The sequence below is a fragment of the Balaenoptera physalus genome (genome assembly GCF_965194825.1).
Source record: "Balaenoptera physalus genome assembly, chromosome: 4".
Lineage (NCBI taxonomy): Eukaryota > Metazoa > Chordata > Mammalia > Artiodactyla > Balaenopteridae > Balaenoptera > Balaenoptera physalus.
The window spans coordinates 134,503,237-134,525,925 of NC_138891.1; the positions used below are offsets into that span (position 1 = coordinate 134,503,237).

A 22,689-nucleotide genomic window follows, 5' to 3' on the forward strand; every position below is an offset into this window, starting at 1 on the left:
CATTTCAGAAAATGGATATCATGACATAACTCAAAAATATATCCAAGTGCTCTCTTCCTCCATCCTTCTCAAAAAAATTGCCAATAGTTTCTCAAAACACTCAGAACAATAACTAAGTGAAACAAATCTTAAGGGATATCAAATCTTAAGTGAAAGTCTTTTTCAGCTAAATTTCTGGCAAGAGTTAAGCTTTTGCTCATTTCGCCACAGATTCAAGTTTAAAGACAAGATCATAAACCTTGTCCACCGAATGAAGGCGTGAGATTCCTAAGAATAGGAAAGGCAAGAAAAATAATGACCTTTAGGTCTCACACACTTAACTCTTCTAAGTTTGTTAGCAATCTTAATGCTTTTTAAAAGATTTCAGATCATATTTTAGTACACTAAATGCCTTTTAAAATATTATGCGTGAGAAGCGCCATTGAGTAGTCATAAATATCACAGTACTCGGGCATTAATCCAAAAGAGTCACACCTGGGTTTTGTTCAGTAGCCTATAAAGAGTAAGGTATAACACTAATAATGTTTGTTCAATGAAATATAAAAGTAAAATTAAAACTAGAGGACCTCTATTTAATTGGAATTAAGCATTTGCTACAGGAATACAAAGAGCAGTGCATATTTCCTTCTAAATGAAATACTTAGTTTTCTCAAACTTAAAATTTTTTTCTCAGATTAAAACAAGGTATCAATTTATCATGTTAGATTCAGAGGGCAAAATAAAGTTTCCATTTATTTGCGGCTTTATTTATATACAACATCAACTTTTTAAAAAAATAGAGAAGTTGCTTTTATTTACAGATTGATTTTCTATACTGTACCTGACTGTAATGTCTGTTCAGAAACTATGGATGCATCAAGAAGAAAACAAAGAATCATTAGTAAAACAGCAAGTTACAGCTGAAGTCTAGAATGTTATGACAAAACATTCTCAGACGGCCTCATTTCTTTCTTTTGATTTAGTTTGATGAGTCAATTTTTTTCTGATGGCTGTAGGACACCAAAGATAAAAATAAATGACAATGACTGATGCAAACCTTCTGCATCTAAGAAAAATCCTATGGGGACTCAGTGATGTCCAGAGTTTCACAATCAGAAGGTTGTAGGCCTGCTTTCCAGGCTACTCCCGTATGTACGTCTATGTGTGTGCACGTGCATATACTTGTGAGGGAGAATATGAACCTGAAAACCTAAGAGGCTGGAGGACTTTGAAATACTGAAGATACTGCCCTAACATACACCTTGTAGTATTCCTTCTGGGACTCACCAGTTGATAAGTACAATCAGTTCAGTTATAACAAAACATGTACATTCCAGCAAAATCACCATGCTAGGCAAAATGGTGCAAATTCCCACAGGCACAGGGCTTATGGCAAAAATGGGGTTCGGGCACAACATTCAAACACTTCGTCAATGACGTGCCAAGAAAGATAGGAACCTAATATAAAAACGGTAGCAGAACTTTACGCATGTTAAATGGTTAAGGAATGTACGAATACGTCTAAAATATGGCACTTCATTTTGACAAAGACCTGAGGTTTGCTCATAGAAATGCGCAGCAGGAGGCCTGTGCTTGTGAGTAATTGTGAATCCTGGGAGGAGGGGTCTCTGCAATTGGACGGTAAGTTGTAACACCAGATATGGATGGATCTGGCTCATCATACGTCTGGTGAACGGAGGGAGACAGATGTCTCAGGTGTACGCACATGTGTATGTGTGTTGTGTATATTTCTACCCAACTCAGTTCTGCTGGGTGCAGCTTTCTGCATTTCCCTAGCATTATTACCAGTGAAATCATGCATAAGCTACTGCAGAATTGGCATTATACTCAAAATGTCCCCTGATATAGCATCCATGTTGGAACAAAATTCCCATTCTCAGAATAAGCGTTAGAGCAGAACTGACTGTACTTTTTTTAAGGGTATATTTTTCATATAGTAAAATGTGCAGGAAACCAAAAAAACTGATGATCAAGTCTGGGAATTACTCAGGTCCCTCACTTCTTCTCTTTCCTTCAATGGCTTACTTTCAGTTGTTGCTGATAAATGCCTCCATATCAAAGTAGGCACAGGTGGAAAGAGGTGATAAGATGCAAATCAGTCAGCGTCTACTGCTGGAAGCCAGGAAGAAAGCCTGACGTTAAAAGCAGTAGCTAAGATCAGATTCTGGCTTTCAGAGCTTTAGTAGACTTCAGTCCCCAGCCTACTCACAGATCCCTGAGGAGCTGACTGTAATTAACTACCTTCAGCACCATGCAGAATTCTGAAAGAATCCATGATCACGTACTTGACCAAGTAATGATCCAAGAGTACATTATTTGATGAAGAACAATTTCTCCTACTTGAACAGGGAAAATTGAAAGGTTTGGTTTGGGGGGCGGGGGTAACAGAAGAAATAAAAATGTTCAGAGTGCTACAGTGTTAAAATAGAAAAAAATATGAAATTAAGGAAGTCTATTAAGTTCTACAATGTATATTGAGTTTTCCCACGATACTGCTTAATATACGCTCACTGATATGAGCTCAAATTCTTTTGATTTTAATGAAAGACACAGTGAAAGATAAACAGCCATTCTGAAAGCCATATATTTATGTCAAATATTAAAATTGGGAATGATAGTGTCCAATAATAAGCAACGTTTTAAAATTATTAATATGATTTAATGCTCATTCAAACAATAGCATTTCAAAGGTAGGACCAAGTTATAGAAACTTTTGGGGTGGTGATTAGCAAAATAACTAACAAAGGTATTGTTTTTTTCAATAAAGCAATGTTTTCTACTTAACTATTGAATACTCTACTGAAAGTACTAGCTGAATATTTTATGAATTCCTGCCTTATATAAAGTTAGCAATACTTAAACCATTTCCCTCCTCAATCATAATCTATAAAAGAAAACATGCATGGGCCTCGGTTTTAGCTTAATAATTCCACTAATGATATAGACATTTTAGGAGAGATAAACTTCCTTTGGAGAATGCAATTTTAGAAAACTACATGGATAGACATTCCTTCCAAAACTATTTTAATCAACTCAATCTAAAAAGTATTTATGTAAATAAGTTTACATTCACCTCTTGGACTTTTAGAAGGAATATAAACAATATAAAGTAAAATATAAAGTAAGTACGCATACCACGCAAACTTCCAGTAGTTAAAAGGGCTCGAGCTTTGTCAGCTAAATCACTATTTAAAGTATTTCCCAGTAGCAAAACATCAATGGCCTCTTGCTTGGAGCTGTCAAAGAAGTTATTCTGAATTGTTCTACTAACAGAACGAGCACCATCTTTTAACTTTCCAGCCTGTTGGGGAAAAAAGCATGGACTTTTCATTCTAAATTGTTTTTATTCAATAGGTATTCTTAAACTTTAAATAAGTTTTATATGACTTTACTGTAATAAAAAGGACCTAATTATTCTATTTGAATATCAAACCATCACATTAAAATGCCTCAAGATGTCACTGTTTCCTTTCCTCTTTTGGATAACAGCTCTGCACAAAGAGACAGAAGAAGCTCTGTGCCACAACTGCATCCACTAATGATATCTAGAGCCTTAAAAGTTTAAAATTGTTTACTATAAAGGAAATAAACTGAAATGTACTTATTCAAGACAAGGAAATTACTTCTTACATAGTAACTTTTAGACTTGGGGATGGATGGGATAGGTGGGGAGAAGCAGGGGAGATAAAGGAGGATACACTGCACTTGCATGTTGTCAGAAAAACTTCAAAGTACTCTAATAGTAGAAAAATAAAATTGAAATTGCTCCCAATAACTTATTGTAGTTAAAACTAAAATTGAATATGAGAACGAAGGTCTAGTCTGTAACATGTAAACTACAGTTTGTATATTTTAGGTCACTTTGCCTATGTAAATATAAGTAATAAAAATAAATATATGCCAATTCCTACAGTGAGAGAGCCGATTGTAACTTCTAATGAACATATATTTTACTTAGGTGTGTTAGCTACCATAAAGATATTTTAATCTTACAGATTTTGATGATTGTTTTAAAAAAAAAACAAACTCTTGCCTTTTAGAAAAAGAACTTTAGTTTGCAATATGTAATTTTTATTCCTTAAATAACAGGAATTTGAGGCTTAAAATGTTATTTCCTTCCATAAAACATATGCAAGTGACATTATTTGAAAAGAGACTCACCATTCACATTATCAGGCAATTAATCAAAAGGAACCCAGAGAAAGGAAAAGAAAGAGCAGTTCAGATGTTAGATTTCAGTTAAATTTAGACTAGAATATTTAATACATAAAATTTCATATCTATTTTGTTAGAGATAAAAGACCATTGAAAATATATGTAACCTCTGTACATAGATAGTCAACTACAGAAACAAAAAGGCAGAACATAAAAGAATATTTTAAGCAATAGTTGTAGAGAATCAGGTTTAAAAGCAAGAATTATGTTCTTTATTCAAAAGGAATACATGAAAGTTTAACAGTCTCAGGTTTTCAAAAATAGGGACCATTTAAGAAGTAAATATTTGTAAATGTCAATACAAATTACTTCTGTGAGTTGAACAAAAGGAACTTTTGCAAGTAAGGCCAATACCTCTGAACAGAGGCATGACACTTTATGAGACACAGAAAAGGAGGAAGATTTGGAAATTAAAAGACTTTGTGATGATGAACTTCAGCTGCTATATTGAAGCGGCTAAATAAGAAACTATAAAAGTGGTTAATGTCCCTGTTTCTATTTCTGGGATAATTTGAGAAATTGTAGGGATTTAGAATATTAATAAATTCAATGGAGGCCAGGAGCCATAAAAGGTCAATATTTAAGTATATAAAATAATGAAAAATGTCTCAAGTATGCACCCAAAGTCCCTCAGTAAGGGCCAAACACTAAAGGAGAAAGTAGTCCGTAGATAAAAGTAATGATGAGGACAGACTTATAATTACGTCCATTTTTCACACTTCCTTTGCACATTTTGATAGCCTCCTTTTCAAGGTAAGAAAAGAAAAAGAATAAAAACTTAAGCCCTAATAGCATTCGGTTCACAGTGGGTGTGGCATAAATTGCCCATTGATTTATTGGTCCATCCAGCATTTATCACACATCTATCCAACAGAATGCACTGTGTCAAGTGCTGGGGAAACAAAGTCAAATGAGACAAGACTCTTTATTGGGAAGACTGTGATTTGGGGGAGGGGAGGGGAGCTTTTGTTTTGTTGTTTTACTTTTTTAAATTTTAAAAAAAAATTTTTTTGGCCGCACCACACAGCAAGCATGTGGGATCTTAGTTCCCCAACCAGGTATCAAACCCATGCCCTCGGCACTGGAAGTGTGGAATCTTAACCACTGGACCGCCAGGGAAGTCTCTGATTTTTTTTTTAAAGAAAAACATATTTGGGGGAATTCCCTAACGGTCCAGTGGTTAGGACTCCGTGCTTCCACTGCAGGGGCCTGGGTTCAATCCCTAGACCAGGAAACCAAGATCCTGCATGCCGTGCTGCGTGGCCACATACATACACACACACACACACACACACACACAAAACCAAAGGTTTAAAAAAAACATATTTTTAATCAAAATAATATGAAAAGTAAAACAGATATTATGCAGGTGAAAAATCATTTAAAAAAAGGTGAGGAACACATATCTAAGCCTAGTGGATTATCACTAAACAACTGAGTATGTCATATATACATGTCCCTCAAACCTAGGGAAATAAACTATCCGTTCAATCATTAGTATCCACTATAGAAGGAAGTGTTAAAGAGGACATAAAAGCATGACAAAGCAGAATTCTAAAACAGATATCTTATAAAAACCAAACTATTAATTTAAAAAAGAGTCCATTTAAAGCTTTACTAAAGAAGGAAAAAGGATCTTTTATAATGTTACGATAGATCTAGATCTACCTTAGCCTTTCCTTCAAGAGCTCCAGTTCCTGCATAAATCTTACTGATTGAATCACCATTCACAGACCACATTGATCGAAAAACTTCTTGAAAGCGAGTCACCAGCTGAGGCTTTTCAGCTAAGCCAAGAGCTTCCAATTGTTTAGTTAGCATCTAAAAGAGCAAAAGAGAAACTTTTATAAGTATATTAATACATTCATTATGATGTGACTTTTTAAGAACTACCAGAATCAAACCAAAAATTTACGGTTACAGGACTTTGTGGGTCTGGATTCTGAAAACACAGGTTTACTATTTCCCATCATGTCAATTTCTAAAGTAAATATCACGTCAATGAAACCTACAAGTAACTCAGTATTCCCTTGCAGTAATAAGAACTTCTTTCTGGTTAAATGATATTAAGCTTATCAAAATGTCCTTATGAGGAATTCCCTGGCGGTCCAGTGATTAGGACTCCCCGCTTTCACTGCCGAGGGCCCAGGTTCAATCCCTGGTTGGGGAACTAAGTTCCCCACAAGCCGCACAGCCAAAAAAAAGGAAAAAAATGTCCCTATAAATCAGACTAGTTTATCTTGTTCACCTAAAAGAACAATACACAACAGCACGCATTGGAGCAGAGAAATATATCAATATTTACCTAGTTTATTTAAATATATGTAGAAATAACTAAGTTTCTTTAAATTTTGGATTTGGTTCTACACATTTGGGTAATTAAGGTCAGGAGATTGTGAGAAAAGTAGAGCTGCTCTTGAATTGTTATCAAAATTTTAAAAGTAAGTCATATCTCTGAATAAAGTCACGACAGCTTCTAATGTATAAAATTCGTATCAGTAAAGCATATATGGGAGAACTAGGGGGAACACAGCATGCAAGGAATGCAAGGATCTTTGGGCTCCCACGGTTCCTTCATCACAGTGGAAGTGTTTAGAGAAGTTATTGGTCTTTACTATGAATGACTCTTAGCCTTGAAGTCTGGCAAAGGCAAAGCAACGTATAATCCTTATCCAGTCTCTTTCTCTTATTTGGAATCTAGTCGATGCCTTGCATTTTCACTTAACTCCTTCCCATTTGTGTTTTCTTTTATCTTGTCTATAAGTGGACATTATCCATAACTATAGAGGGATCAAACATTAAAATAATATACAAAACCCTATACTGGGTTTATCTGATTGCCTAGAGACCTACACCAGGGCTATTCTTTGTTGGCATGGAGTATTAACAAAATCAGCCTCCGGCATCTCCTTTATCATTTATACCTCCTTCTTCAAGGAACTGGGCAAAAGTGGTCTTCACTACAAGTAGTTTGGTTTTGCCTACATTAGCAGTATATTTTGTAACCAGTCAACCAACTGCTATACTAGGGAGTATTCTCACACCTAACAACAAACGGTGGGTAGTCAGCTAAGTCAGATTCTAACACTTGTTCTACTTTTAATGAAGATGTTCAAGTATTTCACTAAGCTTACTCTCAGAATCTAACTAAATGTTTTTAGCCACTTCAGAACAGAACTCAAAACAAACCTGAGCCGTGTGATAAACTCCATCCCTATGACCAAATGTCTGCTTTTACTTACTTCTGTTGTATTTTCTAAGTAAACCTCAAGGACAGATTTCAAAATAGGCAAAGCAGTAAAATTTATTTAGTTACATGAAAAATACATTTTTGTAGTAGACAATTCTATACATTGTACTTTCATTTCGAGATAGAAAGACCCTCAGTTGCAGAGTAACTAATTAACCAATATTCTGGCCAAATGTAAGATCATTTGTTAGAGGAAATAAGAACCTGTTACTTCCTATTCCTGTTTTTCATAGTATTTGAGAACTACGCTAAGTTCCTATGGAACTGAATGAAGACCCACAATAGCCATATGAACCTAAGTGCTGCATAACAGGCAAGACTTAGAAATCTCAGCATTGCTACACAGCTTGTCAAATAGTTGAGATTATGCCTAAATTAGACTGAATTTGATAGATAAATAGTAAAGGGAAAAACTTTTAAACAGAGACTTTGTTACAGAAGTTGGCTCTCATTCACTTTCCTTCTAACAATGACATTTTCATCTGATCCTGTTTTTTGTAACTACTGATTTGAAAATGCCATGTAAATGGCACTGGATCAGACTCTGTCAAAAATATAATCCTATAGGGTTGTACATGTGAAAACAGATCCTCCCCCTTTCCAAAAAGACTTTTAAAAGACAACACAGAGAATAAAGGCCAAATATATACATGTATTTCTTTTCTTTATCCAAAAGACAGGCAGAAGAGGCAATTACTGGAATAGTATAAATAGCAGGGGTTTTTTTTAAGGGAAAGTTAAGGAACAATAGAGGGAAACAGACGCTATCTAAAGAAAGTATTTAGAACAGATAAAGGAAACATTTAAATGAAAAGGGATGTTGCCCCCTCCCCCAAAGAAAAAGACTAGAAGACAAGTAAAGAATGCCTTTAGCATAACTTCATTTTGTGAGAAGTAATTAATGAGAAACATAAATATTACAAAAGCACTGGAAAAGGCATTTGATACAAGTTGCATAGACGTATTTTATTCTTTTTACCTCTAAGCCAAGGAATGCCTGCACACTATTTGTTCTATCAAGACAATCCAAGCAGTTTGTTCGAACTGTACCACTCTGGCATCTGTAACAAATTCAGTGAAATTAAACAGATAGTTTAAAACAAAAATAACAAACCTAAAACAAACTGAGAAAAATTAAGCTGATTAAAGTGTAGCATCTACTTTCTCCCCCCAACTTTCTAGTGTAACAGTTCTCAAACATACAAAAAAGATGAAAGAATTTTACAGTGAACATCCATATACCCACCATCCAGATTCTACAACTGTTAACATTCTGCCATACATTCTTTTTTTTTTAGATTTGCAAGATAGATTTTATTATCTCCATTCAATTTGTTGAAAATGCAAAAGACTTTAGAAAGTCACAAGGAATTACATTGAATTGTTTTCTTGTCACCTGACTTTTGGGAACATAGAGAAAGGGAAAAGTTGAGTACTCTATTCAGATGCCCCTGAGGCCAAGAAATATTAAGACATTAATTTTAAGAGAGAAATGGAATAGCCTCAGAGATAGCAGCATGAGATCTGGAGCCAGATAAATCAAGCTCTACCATTTCCTAGTTATGTGACCTGGGGCAGATGATAGCTTTATGCCGCCACTTCCTCAAATGTGAATGGAGATAATAATACAACTGATATTATACTTGTAAAGACTAAGTGTACTGCTTGACCCATGGTATGTGCCCAGTAATGTAAGCTATTACTAGAAAGAAAGCAAAACAAGCTTAAAATCAAGTATAATAAAGGAAGGTATTTTATTTAATTAAATAAAATTATAGCAAAGTCCCAATTTAAAGAAAAGAGAAACAGAGCAGTCAAACCTTTGAACTTCACTTCCATTGAAATAAAAAAATCCATAATCCAGAAACTTCTGGACTTGAGGTTTAAGAACACTATGTAATTTTTCTGCCTTTCCTCCTTTAACCATTTGATGATAGTCAAAATTCACCATCTGGATATCAGTTGCATGTTCAGAAGCTTTCAAATGACTCTGAAAATAAAAGGCAAATATTCATTTAAATGTTAACTAAATATGATCTTATCAATATACTGTTATAAATGGAACTTTACATTTTAAATGAAAATCTCAGCAGGTCCTTGAAATCTTACTAATCTCACAAAGCTTTCATTGCCACTGGCAGTAAAATGGAAAATTACTTGCTGATATCTTACGGCATCTTTTTCCTAAAACCTCATATACTATCCCAGAGAGATTGGGTATGACATGATTAATATCAGGGAACTTAAATAACATTCCCATCTGGTTTAGAAAATGAAAAATGATTTCCAACCACCAGCGTTTCATTTTTTACCATAAAAATATAATGACTGTTTATATCTATTACAGAATCTCAAAATAAAACAGCTTATTTTTTAAGACAAAGCCCATCAAAAATAGAAAAATTCATTTTTTTATACCTTCATTCAATATATACAAACGTTTCAAAAGCTTACCATAAAAAGTCATTCTCTAAAGTATAAGTTGTTTATTAACAATATTAAAACAAAATAGCCAAATAATTAATTTTGGACTTCATTAGCTTAAACTTTAGAAAATGTTTTCTAACCATTTTGTTTAAGTTTATAATCTTATGTAACACTATAATTTATATCAATTCAAACTCAATAAACATTTATGAAAAATATTTTTCCTTAGAAGTCAGACATTTCTTTAGGTTCTTATTTAATGAAAATTCTCAAATTTTCTCTCATCAGTACAAGAAGTCGTTTGTGTACACAAATGCATTATTCAACATTTCATAGGTTTAAAACAGTGACTATGGTTTCTAGGAAATAGGCAAGACGATGTACAGATGAAGGAAGAAACTGCCTGTTATCTTTATGCCAGTGACAGACGAGCATCTTTTAGGGGGAGGGTATCCTTCTGCTTCTCTACAACATAAATAAGCAGATTAGAAAACAGGGTCAATTGCCTTGAAAGCTTTCCATAATCCCAATTTCAGCAAGATTACCCTAAACTGTTGCCTAATTTCCCCAAAGAATGAATGGTTCCAACAAGTACCCAATCTTTTTCTAGGAAGTAATTTACTTCCTGGAAGAATTTGATTATTATATTATTTAAAAATACCATTCTAGGTGTCCATGGGCCAGAACAGAAGAAAAACATGATCGTACTTACCTGGAAAGCCTTACTTAGCATATGTTCCCCTTCCTTAGATCCAAGCAAATTTACTATTATTTGTTTACCGTATAAATTCTTAAGTGTTCTAAAATGCCTATTAAAGAAAGAAAGGAAATAAACATATGTCAAATGACAAGCCAAAAACTTTTTTCAATCAACAGGAACCCATTATTAAACAGGACCCACACGGCAGTATTTTATTCTTTCTTTTTTTTTTTTTTTGTCTGTGCCTTGTGGCATGTGGGATCTTAGTTCCCCCACCAGGGATCGAATCCAAGCCCCCTGCAGTGGAAGCACAGAGTCTTAACCACTGGACCACCAGGGAAGCCCCTAAACTCACAGAATTGGCAAAACTGGACACAAATCCATTCCACATGGTCTCAAGACTCTGAATTTATAAAAACTCAGTTAATGCAATTTCCTCTCTGACTTAAGCTCCCACCTATGCTAGAGCTGTTGGAATCATCCAGATCCCTCTCCACCCTGAGGCTGAAGCCAGACAGGCATGGAAAGCACGAGCCACCCAGCTTGGCTGGGAAGGCAGCAAGGGCAGAGGGCGTAGGGCTGCACCTCACACGTGAGGACATCACACACTCCGTGAGTACTCAGAGAGACCTCCTTAATGGCTCTAGCCTTAAGAAAAAGAGACCCCAAATATAAGCCTTTATTTGCTCCAGCTTCTAACCATTCCAGAAGTTAGAGAGCAATGCTGTCCAAAGGAAATGTAATATGAGCCACAGATAGAATTTAAAATTTTCTAGAAGGCATATTAAAAAAGTAAAACTCAAAAGAGGAAATTAATTTACATACATTTTATTCAACCCAATACAGCTAAAATATCATTTCTACATGTAATTGATATATAAAACAAATATCAATAAAGTATTTTGCATTTTTTTTGCACTAAGTCTCAAATCCAGTATATATTATATACCTACAGCACATCTCAATCTGGACTAGTCCATTTCAAACGCTCAAGAGTTACATGCGGCTAGTAGCTACCGTACTGGACAGCGCACTGGTAAGAGGTAGTTTTAAGGCCCAGACAACAAGACCCACACACCTAGTGCTACCACTCCTAGAATCCATAACAGTAAGTGTCACTGTTCTCCAGTTAAATTAGGAGTCAAGAAGAAATTTTCCTTAGAGCCAAAAAAGCTGAAATGAATCAGTAAATACAATTACAACTAGTCTCACTGCTTAGCAATATCAAAACCTACAGCACTATGTAAAAATAATCAGTCTTACCTGTCAAAAGCAGGTGCATTGGCTTCAAACCCCCTTGACATACGAACACGATGAGATCCCACCTAAGATAAGAAAAATATGTTTAATCATACCAAAAGCCAACATGTAGACAAAAGAAATATTGTTTACAGTATGTAACAATGCATTTGCTAAACACCCAGTAGTGAGCTGAGTGATTGCCATTCATGATATTCTTTAAAAAACAAGTTCTAGGAGGTTCTCATCCCTTTCATTTTTTAAAACACAACCTCACAAAAAAAGAACTAGAAGTTAGAGCATTATGAAACACTTGTAAACTAACAAGAATTTTTATTTATGTAAGATATTTTTAAGAGTGCTTTCACATACATTACCTTGTTTTAAGCTCAAACTACGTGCCATTTATATGTCAACCAATATTGCCATTTGGGCAATAAAAAACCAAATACAGCCAAGTGAATAAACTTGTCCTCTCAGGGCAACAGCATTCATTTCAAAAAATATTCACATGACAATTCAGGCCTCCTTACCAAAATTCCTACTCTTCCGGGCTGCCGACAAGTGCAATGTCTACATAGTCTTTTCTTCTCTGTTATGCTGAATACTCTATTCACTCCTCCCTCACCCAAAGATCCTACAAATTAAAAATATTGTTCCTGGAAAAACAGACTTTCCAAGTCAATCTCTCAGGCACACAACTATAGTAACAGCACATTCTGCAGAATCAGAAAATCTGGGTTAAGAGAATTAAACAAGATGGAAAATAACTACCGATTGTGTTTTGTTACAGTTTTTCTTTTCTCCTATAGGAAAGCGACAGAGAGATGAGGCAGAACTGAGAAAGGTATAACAGATGCCAAGAAGATATACAGCAGTGAGACCAGATTCTTTCCCTGAATTTCACTTTTAAACATTTCCCTGAGACTTTGGGATCAAAGTTCCCCAGAATTCGTTCTTGCTAATCTGTGAACAAAGTGACTTTAAAGGCGGCATGGGAGGAGGGCTGCCAAATCAGTCATGCAGTTGGACAAATAAAACTAGAAAATAAGCACTAATATGCCCATCCAAGTTCAAAACTGAATTAACAGTATTATCATTCACTCAGCATTACCCTTCCTGATCTGATGAGACAACTGAATGACTGTCCTGAGAAATCAGTGGATTCTCTCTTTAGTGCTTTTTATTCTTAGTAAGAAATTGATTAGCCAAATGTCACATCTATATTCCATTTCATTTTCTAGTGCTTAATAGACTGTATAAAATCTTAAATTTTGAAAGATGTGTGCTCCAGGACTTTAAGCATTTTAGGCGGCAGAAAACTTTCTCTTTGGAGTCCTCTCAGGTAATTGCCTATAACTCTATAAAAGTTCAAGACTTGGCATTTTGTTTATTCATTAACATTTATCTTGCACAGTATTCTCAACTGTTAAGAAGGTGTAAAAAATACAAGTTTTCTCATGTTTTTTAGGTAACGGCTGTCGTTGTTCCCTGCTGTCTGCTCCCCAACACATATACACAATTAGCTACACATCATAACACTTACAGCAATCTGTTGGTTAGACTAGACTAGGTTTTATTACTCAATGTTAAAAAAAATTCTATAATAAAAAAGTTATGTCAATGGTGATAAAAGTTTTAAGGCTTTAAATAACCATAAATTTACCCAATTAAAAAAAAAGTTACATCAAAGATATTTTTAGAAAACCATTTCATTGGGCGGTATGGAACATCATCTTCTGACAATAGTATTGCTTCGTGTTCACATACTTCTGAAACTTCAATTCAACCAAAAATTCAATGTGCCACACCACGCCAGGCATAGATCTCATGATGCTTACCATCTTTTAAGACTAATATAGGCTATAATATAATGTAATGATACAGTATCAGAGGAACACTACAAATTATAAATGCTAAATACCTTCAAAAAAAGGAAATCATAAGTGAAATGAGTGAGTTGCCAGCACTTGAAATATCACTCTCACCTGAGCAGCACCTTATGACAACTCTTATGATGCCTCAAACTAACTGATACTGATATTTATCTTTTCCATAAAAGGCGTCTCCCCAGACTGCAAGCTCTCTCTGAAGCATCACTACAGTCTTTGAATTTCTCATAGGATACAAGACTATATACACCTCATGTGTACAGAATAATACACGTTTAGAAGAACTCGAGGATTTCATGAAGAGATCAGCGTGGAGGAGTGAATGGAATCCGTTCCATGAGATCTGAGCCGGCTACTGAAGGACAGCAAACCTCCGTTTGGGAGCAGAGGATTCTTGCTGGAAGTAACCAGGCATGAAGCCGGAGACGTAGAGGAAGCCGGAACGTGAAGGAACGGGTGCCTAGATCCGATGAGTGTAATAGGTCAAAAGTGGTACGAGTGGCCAGAAAGCTGGGAGGAGACCAGTTAGAAAACTGTGAGAATCTTCCAGGCAAGAAGGAATTATGAAGACCTTAACTGAGATGACAGGAGTGGGAATGAAAAGAAAGAGAGAGTCCCAAGACCTAGGAGAAAGCTGGGGCTAAGCGTCACAGGGCTGCCTTGCTGGCTCAGGACTGGCCGCTGGAGCAGGCAGGGCTGGATACGCCGCCAAGGGCAGCACGAAAGGATCCAGTACAACACAAGTTCTCTAATTTGAGTGGTTAAACTAACCACTCAAATTAAAAGGCAGATTCCTGGCCCCATTCCAAAAGATTCTATTTTTGAATCTTTTCAAAAAGATTCAAGTTGATTCAAGTCGAATCTTTCAAAAAGATTCAAGTGAAGTTGAGGCCATGAATCTGCATCTTAAAATCACTTCCAAAGATTCCTTTAAAATATTTTAAGAACCTGAGAGGAATTATTCATGGAGGAAAAGAGGTAGAACAAGGGACAACGGCCTGAGGATTCTCTGTCCGTGACTTGTGAAGTGCGACATCTCACTAGGCAACACTAACTTCAAGGATCCCCCAAAATAAATCCCAGTCCCGAGAACACACAGGACACCTAACGACCATTTACAGCCACCCTAAGTCAAAAGTCCTTATTTGTCTTCTATGAGAAGATGAACTTGGGGTCTTGATATTTTTATGTTTTTAAATCAATATCTATTATTTTCATTCCTCTATTACCTACTCTTTTAGAATGGTGGGGAAATGATAAAAGATACTCATGAAACGAATCCATCCCTGTTCAAAGAAAGGCTGGCTTTAAAAACTACTAAGCTAAATAACTGGGAACTACTGACTCAATCCTCAACCCAACCTGAGACAACAGGCCAGCTCAGTGACGATTTGGCAGAATTGCTGGACTGCCTTGATGTCTCAAAAATTACTATCTCTATCAAGAAAGGCACGATTTAAAAATCTGTAGTTTTCAGCCCATAATCAAATGACATTATCCAGCCAGACTACCTGTGTGGACAGGCCACAGAACAAAGTTGGAAGGAAGTCCCACCCAAGGAGGATCCCTCAATGTAACTACTCAGGATCCAACCTAACTGAATAACCAAACACGGTAATTCTGAACTTCTTAATAACACAGAAAGCAGTAAAACAGAGGGCCTATAAATAGGCTATTACAATCTCTTATACTAGCCTGTCTCTAAAGCAAAAGCATTTACCTTGCATCAAAGCAGGGTTTTAGAAATTTCTTAAAGCAGATATTCCAAACACCCTTCTCTGGTCACAAAAAGTTAGGAGAAGTGGGGTAGGGTTGGTATTCTTTCCCAAGAGAGACTTGGGGAACAACGTATCTATTTAAGTTACGCCTATATGCCAAAGATAAAACCCACATGAGTTAAACTGGTCTTAACGAGAACTCAGGAATTTTAGCAAAGCAGTACAAGTATTAATCCTTGTTAATTCTTAGCCTGTCTTGAATAAACTGCCTTATTGAAAAGGTTCAAGTGGTCTGCAATTTTTCTCCACAATAACCATCCTAGAATGTAAGAGAGATCCAACTGTGAACTAAATGGAGGCAAGATTTTTTTTTTCTGTCCGTTTTCCCAATACTGTAGACTGAGGCACAAAATTTACTACACATTATATACCAGAAGCCTAAAATGAATATAATTTAACACTTTAAGAACTAAACATGTCTGAATAAAAATAAAATGCAAAATCACAGTACTATGGGCAATCCAGTATTATGATCTTAGGTGAAAAAAAATCTTACATTTTAAAGGTTAGACATTTAATCAGCAAAGGAAAGTTTAGGAAAAAATGATCAGAAAGCAAAACAGAGAACATATTCAAGATGACAAGTCACTACAAATTACAAAGTAAAATTTCAGTAGCAGATATATTCTTATTAACAACAATAGCTAACCCTTACCTAGTGCTGATGGTGTGTGTCAGTTACTATTCTAAGCACTTTTCATTTCATCCTCATAAGAACCCTAAGACCTAAGAAGTAGGAACTACTAATATTAGTCCCATGTTACAGATAAGAAACCTGAGACACAAAGGGGTTAAATCACTTGCCCAAGATCACAAAACTAGTAGTGGTGAGTAAGGGTTCAAACTGAGAAGTCTGGTTTCAGAAGCTTTGTTTTAACTACTACATTTTTCTACCTACAGAGACTAAATTGTTATACGCTAAGATACTGAGATAGTAAGCACAGAAACACTTTGAAAATCAATGTGCCATGAAAACATCAAAATTCTAATATTAAATATGGGAGCTGAATTTCTATGGATATTTAAAAGAACATTAAAGGAAAAAACAACTAGAACAATTCCAGGACCTCTATACTTGGATCCTCATTTATGAATCTAGCTAATATTATTAGACTGAGTAATAGAACTATCCAATGAACTGATAAACTATCCTGAAACTTTAGAAAATATGGAAAGTTCTCAAGAGAAAAAAAAACTGAATGTCAAAACACATACCTGCAACCCTGGTTGCTCCCAGAACAATGGGACAGACCCCCGGATTTGTATGAAGGAAGAAACACAGTCATCTAAGTACACAACCTACAGAGAAAAATAATGGGTAAAATATTTCCACAGACGAAGTTGTTACCTCTACATCAAAAGACAAATTTACTAACTTCTAGTGCACGCTAGTTATATCTTATGACCAATCTCTCATATACAAATGATCCTAACAAAATATCCAAAATAGGCCACTAAATAAGTTGGATTCTTTTTTCAACTAGTGATAGTTCTTCTATATACATTAACCAAGAAAATAGTGACTACAGAAGCATAAGAATTACAACTTTTAAAAAGGAATTCCTTTTGAATTTCAATATTTTATACATATACCTTCAGAGTTCATTTTTTTTCTTTAGCTTTTTCTATTTTTCAAAAACTAATTTGAAGATCTGAAATGGACTGGGGGCATGGCCTGAATTTACAATTACATAGTTTCATAGTCAAAAATATTATAACTTTTCATTTTAATGGTACTATATACTTAGCTTTAAGAGTTGGGTTTGACTTAATTTCATCAAAACACACCTTTCTTAAGTTGTCTAGCTCTATAATTGAGGATTTTAAATTCAATACTAAAACGTATGACACTGGCAATGTCATGCTGATTAGCAAAAAGTTTTGTTACTTACTTGAAGAGCCAGGGCTAAATAAGTTTGTTTTGGGGAATCCTTTCTTAAGGCTAATAAGTAGCCAAGAACAACCATAAAATGACATTACAGATGTCGAAATGAGTTCTGAATCAATAAAAATCTGTTATTCTATTATTCTCTGTGCCCCTCCCCTAATACATGAATTAAGCAATATAAACATATACCTGTTCTGTTTCTACAAAATTGGCGACGTGACCGTCATCATTTGTTCCCCTTACGTTGAACCTGGTCCCAGCTCGTTCACAGCTTAGCCTGGAAACGAGGCAAGCCTTTGCCTGTTTATGAGCAGCATAAATTGTTCTGACTTCTACTCCCCCACACATGAGACGTAATAACCAGTCATCGCAATTCACACCATAGTGCTTGAGATGCAAGTGCAAAGACTGATTCCTAACAAAAAAAGAAGTAACTGCATTAGCGTAATGAGCACTGGACAACACACAGCGTACGTTTCAAAATGGTGCTCCTGGAACGTGCACATTAAAAGGCACCAAAAATAAATCAGTTCATTTACATTTACTATGCCAGGGATCGGAAGATAGGGCTGTAAAATGAGATCCTTGGACATGTGATCTATGGTCCATAGAAAAGAAGCATACATTCTATGATTTTAGAATCTGGGCCCCATTTCTGTTATGCCTTTATTCATAATGTATTTATCACTTGTTCCAAAAAAGGGTTTCATACACATATCCCCACCCTACTTTAGAAGGCTCTACTTAAGGCTTGACTTTTATAAGGCTCCATTTTAATTAAGTTTAAATAGCCAGATGGGCTAGTGGTTACCGTATTAACGCATGTCTAGAGTTTTCCACTGCTCCAAATACTTTTACATTCTAGATAATGGATGGGGCCTGGTTGCCAAACTTCTTTGGGGCAAAGAGTTTTGTTCAAACGAACACGCAGAAGGCTGGTGACTAGGAAACAGAAAAGCAGAGTTGCTATGGCTAAAGCAGGGATGAGGGGCTGGGGTCCTGCCACGCCGGCCATCTTCTCATCCTGCTGACCGCCTCAGGGGTTCCGTCCGAACCTTATTCCTCCAAAAGCAAACATGTGAAGCTCCTCACCAACCTACCACCAAAGCAAATACACTGTTGTGCAGAAAAACTTTCTATCTGGTACTTTCAGATAAAAAGGTGCCTTACAAAAGTGAAGTTTCTAGAATACTGAAGCTTGGTTCTCTGAGTTTTAAAACTACCAATTTAAGCGGAAATCTTTCTTAAGTGCTTTGCACTATCTTGTTGTCTTAAGAGGTATAAAAACAATGTCACAGCATTCTCCTGACGCCTTAGGGCCATTAATGCCAAGAATACACAGCAACGCGGCTGGAGCAGTTGTCCCCAACACCCTCCTCCTCAGGCGACAGCTGTAGGAGAGAGAAAACAGGTGGTGGCCCCATGCAGTCCTGGAAAACCAGCTACAACCCCAGCCCTTCTCATCCACTCAGGAAAGCATACTGGAACGGCGATGAGTAGTAGGATTACTCCTGCGATAACATTTAATCCGATGACCATCATTAATTTCAAAATAGGACTTAAGCTTCCACGCTTTACTATTATCTACAGTGACCTGAGGCAAAGCTCAAACTGTGGCCCAGCCTGTCCAGACACCACAGCTGAGGCCCCTGTCCTAGCAGAGGTCCCCCATTTAGAGAGAAGTGGGATCCATACATTTGCTCAGGTAGAGTTTCTCCCTCTGCTGTCAGTTTTCATTTTTCTTTGCAGTCAATGCCTTGCTGTTTTGATTCTGTTTAAATTTACACCTGACTCTCGACTGGCAGCAGCCTCAAATCTCCAATGGAGTAAAGCTACCTGGGTTTTTGTGATAGGAAGTTGCTACTCTCTGGCTACAAAACTTACTTGGCTGTATCCTGGAAAATACTCCTACTGTTAAGCTGCAAGGGTATGCACAATGAGTTCTAAGAGCTTTCATTTTTCTATGCAAAGTGAAGCTCCAGAATCTAATCCTTAGCAAAACTGTAGAAACTCTAAAATGAGCAAAACTCACCTTTGGCGTTTCAGCCTCCCCTTCGCTCAGCCTGTCTCCTGCTGGATAAACCCTTCAATCTGTTATCTAAATTTGCCCCACCTCTAGCCATAATTGAATGAAAAGGTACATGAATTATTCCCACTGATTAAACTTAGTGATGTTCTGGACTGCTGACCATTTAGCCAATGCATCTGCACCTGCCTGGACTTCTAATTAGGGCAGGAAAACTTTTCTCTCTCAAAGAAACTTTGGGTAAAAATGAGCAGGGGGGAAAAAGGTAAGGATAGCTGCCCTAAGTCCAGCTGCAACACCGTTACCTTTTGCAGAATCTTCAATGTCTCTCCCGTCAGAAAAGTGTAGGGCTGACACAAGCAGACAGGACTCCGTCCACTCATCTGTCCCACGGCCCTCCCCACCGCACCCCACCCCCATCGGCTCCTCCTCCGCTAGGCTCCAAGTCTCTGACTACAGTGCTCCAAAGCCCTTTTTCACTCTGCCCTCTCTGTTCCCCCATGCCACTCCTCTGGGCCAAGACACTTCCATGTGAGCTACAAGGTGACCAAGCTATTGCTCTGAAGTTAGCTTCCTGTCCTAACATTGTTGACTTTAAGCCCTCTGACACCCAGGGCCTTCTCCAGGACCATAAAGGCAGATAGTGAAAGTGGGAGGGAAAGCATACAGGAGGAAACACCTTGAATCTGAACTACTGAGGGAGACCGAGAGCAGAGAGTCCCGGACTTTGGCCTTATAACATAAGTAAACAAATGAAATAAAATTTGTCCGTTGTGTTAAGGAAAAAAGTCAACATCGATGCTGACTGTGGACAAGAGAACAGCTATACTAGAAATCTGGTCTGCTCCAATAAAACGATACTAATTACAGTCATGTGGGCCCTGCCCCCATTAGTGCTTACTTACAATACAGCGCACTTATGCATAATCGTGAAATATGGCACAGTTACATACTTTATTATGATAAGTTTTATTAAGTCTTATTTTATTACAGTGCTAAACTTTATCCCAGCGTACTACTTCCTCGTAGTCGGTTGCTCTTGAATCAAGATCATCTACTTACAACCTTAAAATTAAAAATAATAAGGGAAGGTGGGCTTAGAAAGGCAATGCTGCCAGAGACAAGACCTCAAAACTAAGAACAGTGGACGTGAGTAACACAGTTGTATTACAATTAATTCGTTCCTAATTTTAAAATAAGTATTTAAAATATATGTCTGAAATGGAAGGGCAGTCTAGATCAGGGAGAGTAAATGGGTTTCACATCACATGACGACTTTAAAAAAATGACAGTGGATGCCTGCTATGCTCTGCTGAGGATCTGCAGCGGGAAAGAGTGGTGTGCTCAATGGGCAATGCCCACTGCTGCTGTCTCTGGAAATAACTGCTCAGCCTTCTATGTTGCACAGCACGTGATTACAAAGGGAAAAATGTAATATGAACTCACCAGAAAAATCTATTATCGGTTGTATGTTCTTGCATGCTACGATGGGCATTAAGACTCAGATCCAAACTGACTCCAGATGCGGACCATGCAAAATAGAAATTTCCTGAATTCAACACTTTTCGCACTTCTGAAACGCGATCCTCCTCTGAAGAATCGATGCGTAGTGATATAAATTCAGTGGAAGTAACTCGGAAAACTTCAGATTCTTGAATTTTTCCAACAGACATACATCCAGTGACGAGGACCAGATAATGTAACATAATATCACCTGCAAAAACCAAAGACTTTAATTGGATGAAAAGTCCCAATGTTTTTCAAGCTATTCAAAGTCTCTTCTGCCTTCCTTCTCGTGTCTCCATGTTTGAAAATCTCTGGCCTTGTGGTTATTTTAAGTTTATCATAGACATGTTTAAGTTCACAACTAGATTTTGGCAAAAGTTAGGGGAAAAAAATCCTTGTTTAAATACATTCAGTATAATGAAGCATTTAAACATTAACAGGATAATCTCACCTTTATGAAACTGTTCCTCTACTTAATTGAAGGGTATGCAAGATTTATCAAATTTAAAAAAATATATGCGTTATCTTCCCTACCTTTCCTTTAAGATTGTTCGGAAGTTCAGACAAGACAATGAATGTGAGAGTTCTGTGTGAATAGTAAGGCTGAAAAAATGGCACATAACTGTGAGCTGCTGCTGCTGCTATGTGGAAAAAGTCCTTGGAAACAATCTATAAAGCAATTTGGCTTATAAAAAACTCACAGGGATTTTTTTCATCTAGTTTTGACAAAATTTCGGTGCAATGGGTATGAAGGTGGAATTCAGCAGTGGTGTACTTTGTTTTTTTTGTTTGTTTGTTTTAATTCATTAATTAATCTTATTTTTGGCTGCATTGGGTCTTCGTTGCTGCGCGCGGGCTTTCTCTAGTTGCGGCGAGCGGGGGCTGCTCTTGGTTGCGGTGCGCAGGCTTCTCATTGCGGTGGCTTCTCTTATTGCGGAGCACGGGCTCCAGGCGCATGGGCTTCAGTAGTTGTGGCTTGCAGGCTCCAGAGCACAGGCTCAGTAGTTGTGGCGCACGGGCTTAGCTGCTCCTCGGCATGTGGGATCTTCCCGGACCAGGGATCGAACCCGTGCCCCCTGCGTTGGCAGGCGGATTCTTAACCACCAGCAGTGGTGTACTTTGAACGTGGGCTTTAATGTAGGCAGAAGCACCCTGTGCCTTGGCTCCTCCACTACTTATTATCCAGACCAACTTCACTGTGTTAACATAACCAACCTGAGATATCCACCCTTAGAAAATAAGATTAAAACAAACCTCACTGGACTGTGAGGATGACCCAAGACAGTATCAGTTAAGCGCCAGGCACAGTACTTTACGCGTGATAGATTCATAACATACGGCAAGTCTCCATTTGATAGACCAGAGCTCCTCAAAGTATGCCCCATGAACCAGTTCACAGTTACCAGTTCATGGTGAGAAAAGGTGCTTCTTCCACAACAGAAAATGACATCACTAAGTTCACCATTTGGTTTCGCTGACTTCTTTTTTTCTCCATAGTAAGACTTTATCAATGAAGGAAGCCATGTGTTGATTTGCACGATGGTGCTGGCTTCTTATCTCATCCAGACCAATAACAAAACAGTTTATGGAACGTAAACTCACCCAGTTTATGGAATGTGGCCCAGTCCTTGGGCCACGCTCCGAGTCACACCGTTATAGAATCATAAAGGTTATTTTGCAGCCCACAGTGACACTAGGTAGCAGACACAGGCTCAACTGAGACCTTTTGAATACAAAGCAGATGCCTTTCCCACTATAAACCAGGGAA

The 22,689-nt window shown here is 37.1% G+C and overlaps 1 protein-coding gene across 16 annotated transcripts in view; it reads right to left on the bottom strand.

The window, feature by feature from the left end:
- Positions 1 to 22,689, bottom strand: part of SYNJ1 (synaptojanin 1) — a 90,897-nt gene that overhangs the window by 41,371 nt on the left and 26,837 nt on the right. For 8 of the 16 annotated variants that reach the window (XM_082459743.1, XM_082459750.1, XM_082459753.1 and 5 more), the window contains 10 exons: positions 20,862 to 21,129; positions 17,579 to 17,804; positions 16,717 to 16,800; positions 11,856 to 11,917; positions 10,605 to 10,701; positions 9,286 to 9,455; positions 8,445 to 8,526; positions 5,884 to 6,036; positions 3,136 to 3,301; positions 821 to 844 (listed from right to left, as the gene is read on the bottom strand). In XM_082459743.1, the coding sequence (XP_082315869.1) occupies positions 821 to 844; positions 3,136 to 3,301; positions 5,884 to 6,036; positions 8,445 to 8,526; positions 9,286 to 9,455; positions 10,605 to 10,701; positions 11,856 to 11,917; positions 16,717 to 16,800; positions 17,579 to 17,804; positions 20,862 to 21,129 (1,332 nt within the window). The remainder of the gene's footprint in view (positions 1 to 820; positions 845 to 3,135; positions 3,302 to 5,883; positions 6,037 to 8,444; positions 8,527 to 9,285; positions 9,456 to 10,604; positions 10,702 to 11,855; positions 11,918 to 16,716; positions 16,801 to 17,578; positions 17,805 to 20,861; positions 21,130 to 22,689) is intronic. The other 8 variants (XM_082459747.1, XM_082459751.1, XM_082459754.1 and 5 more) reach the window with 3 other exon arrangements.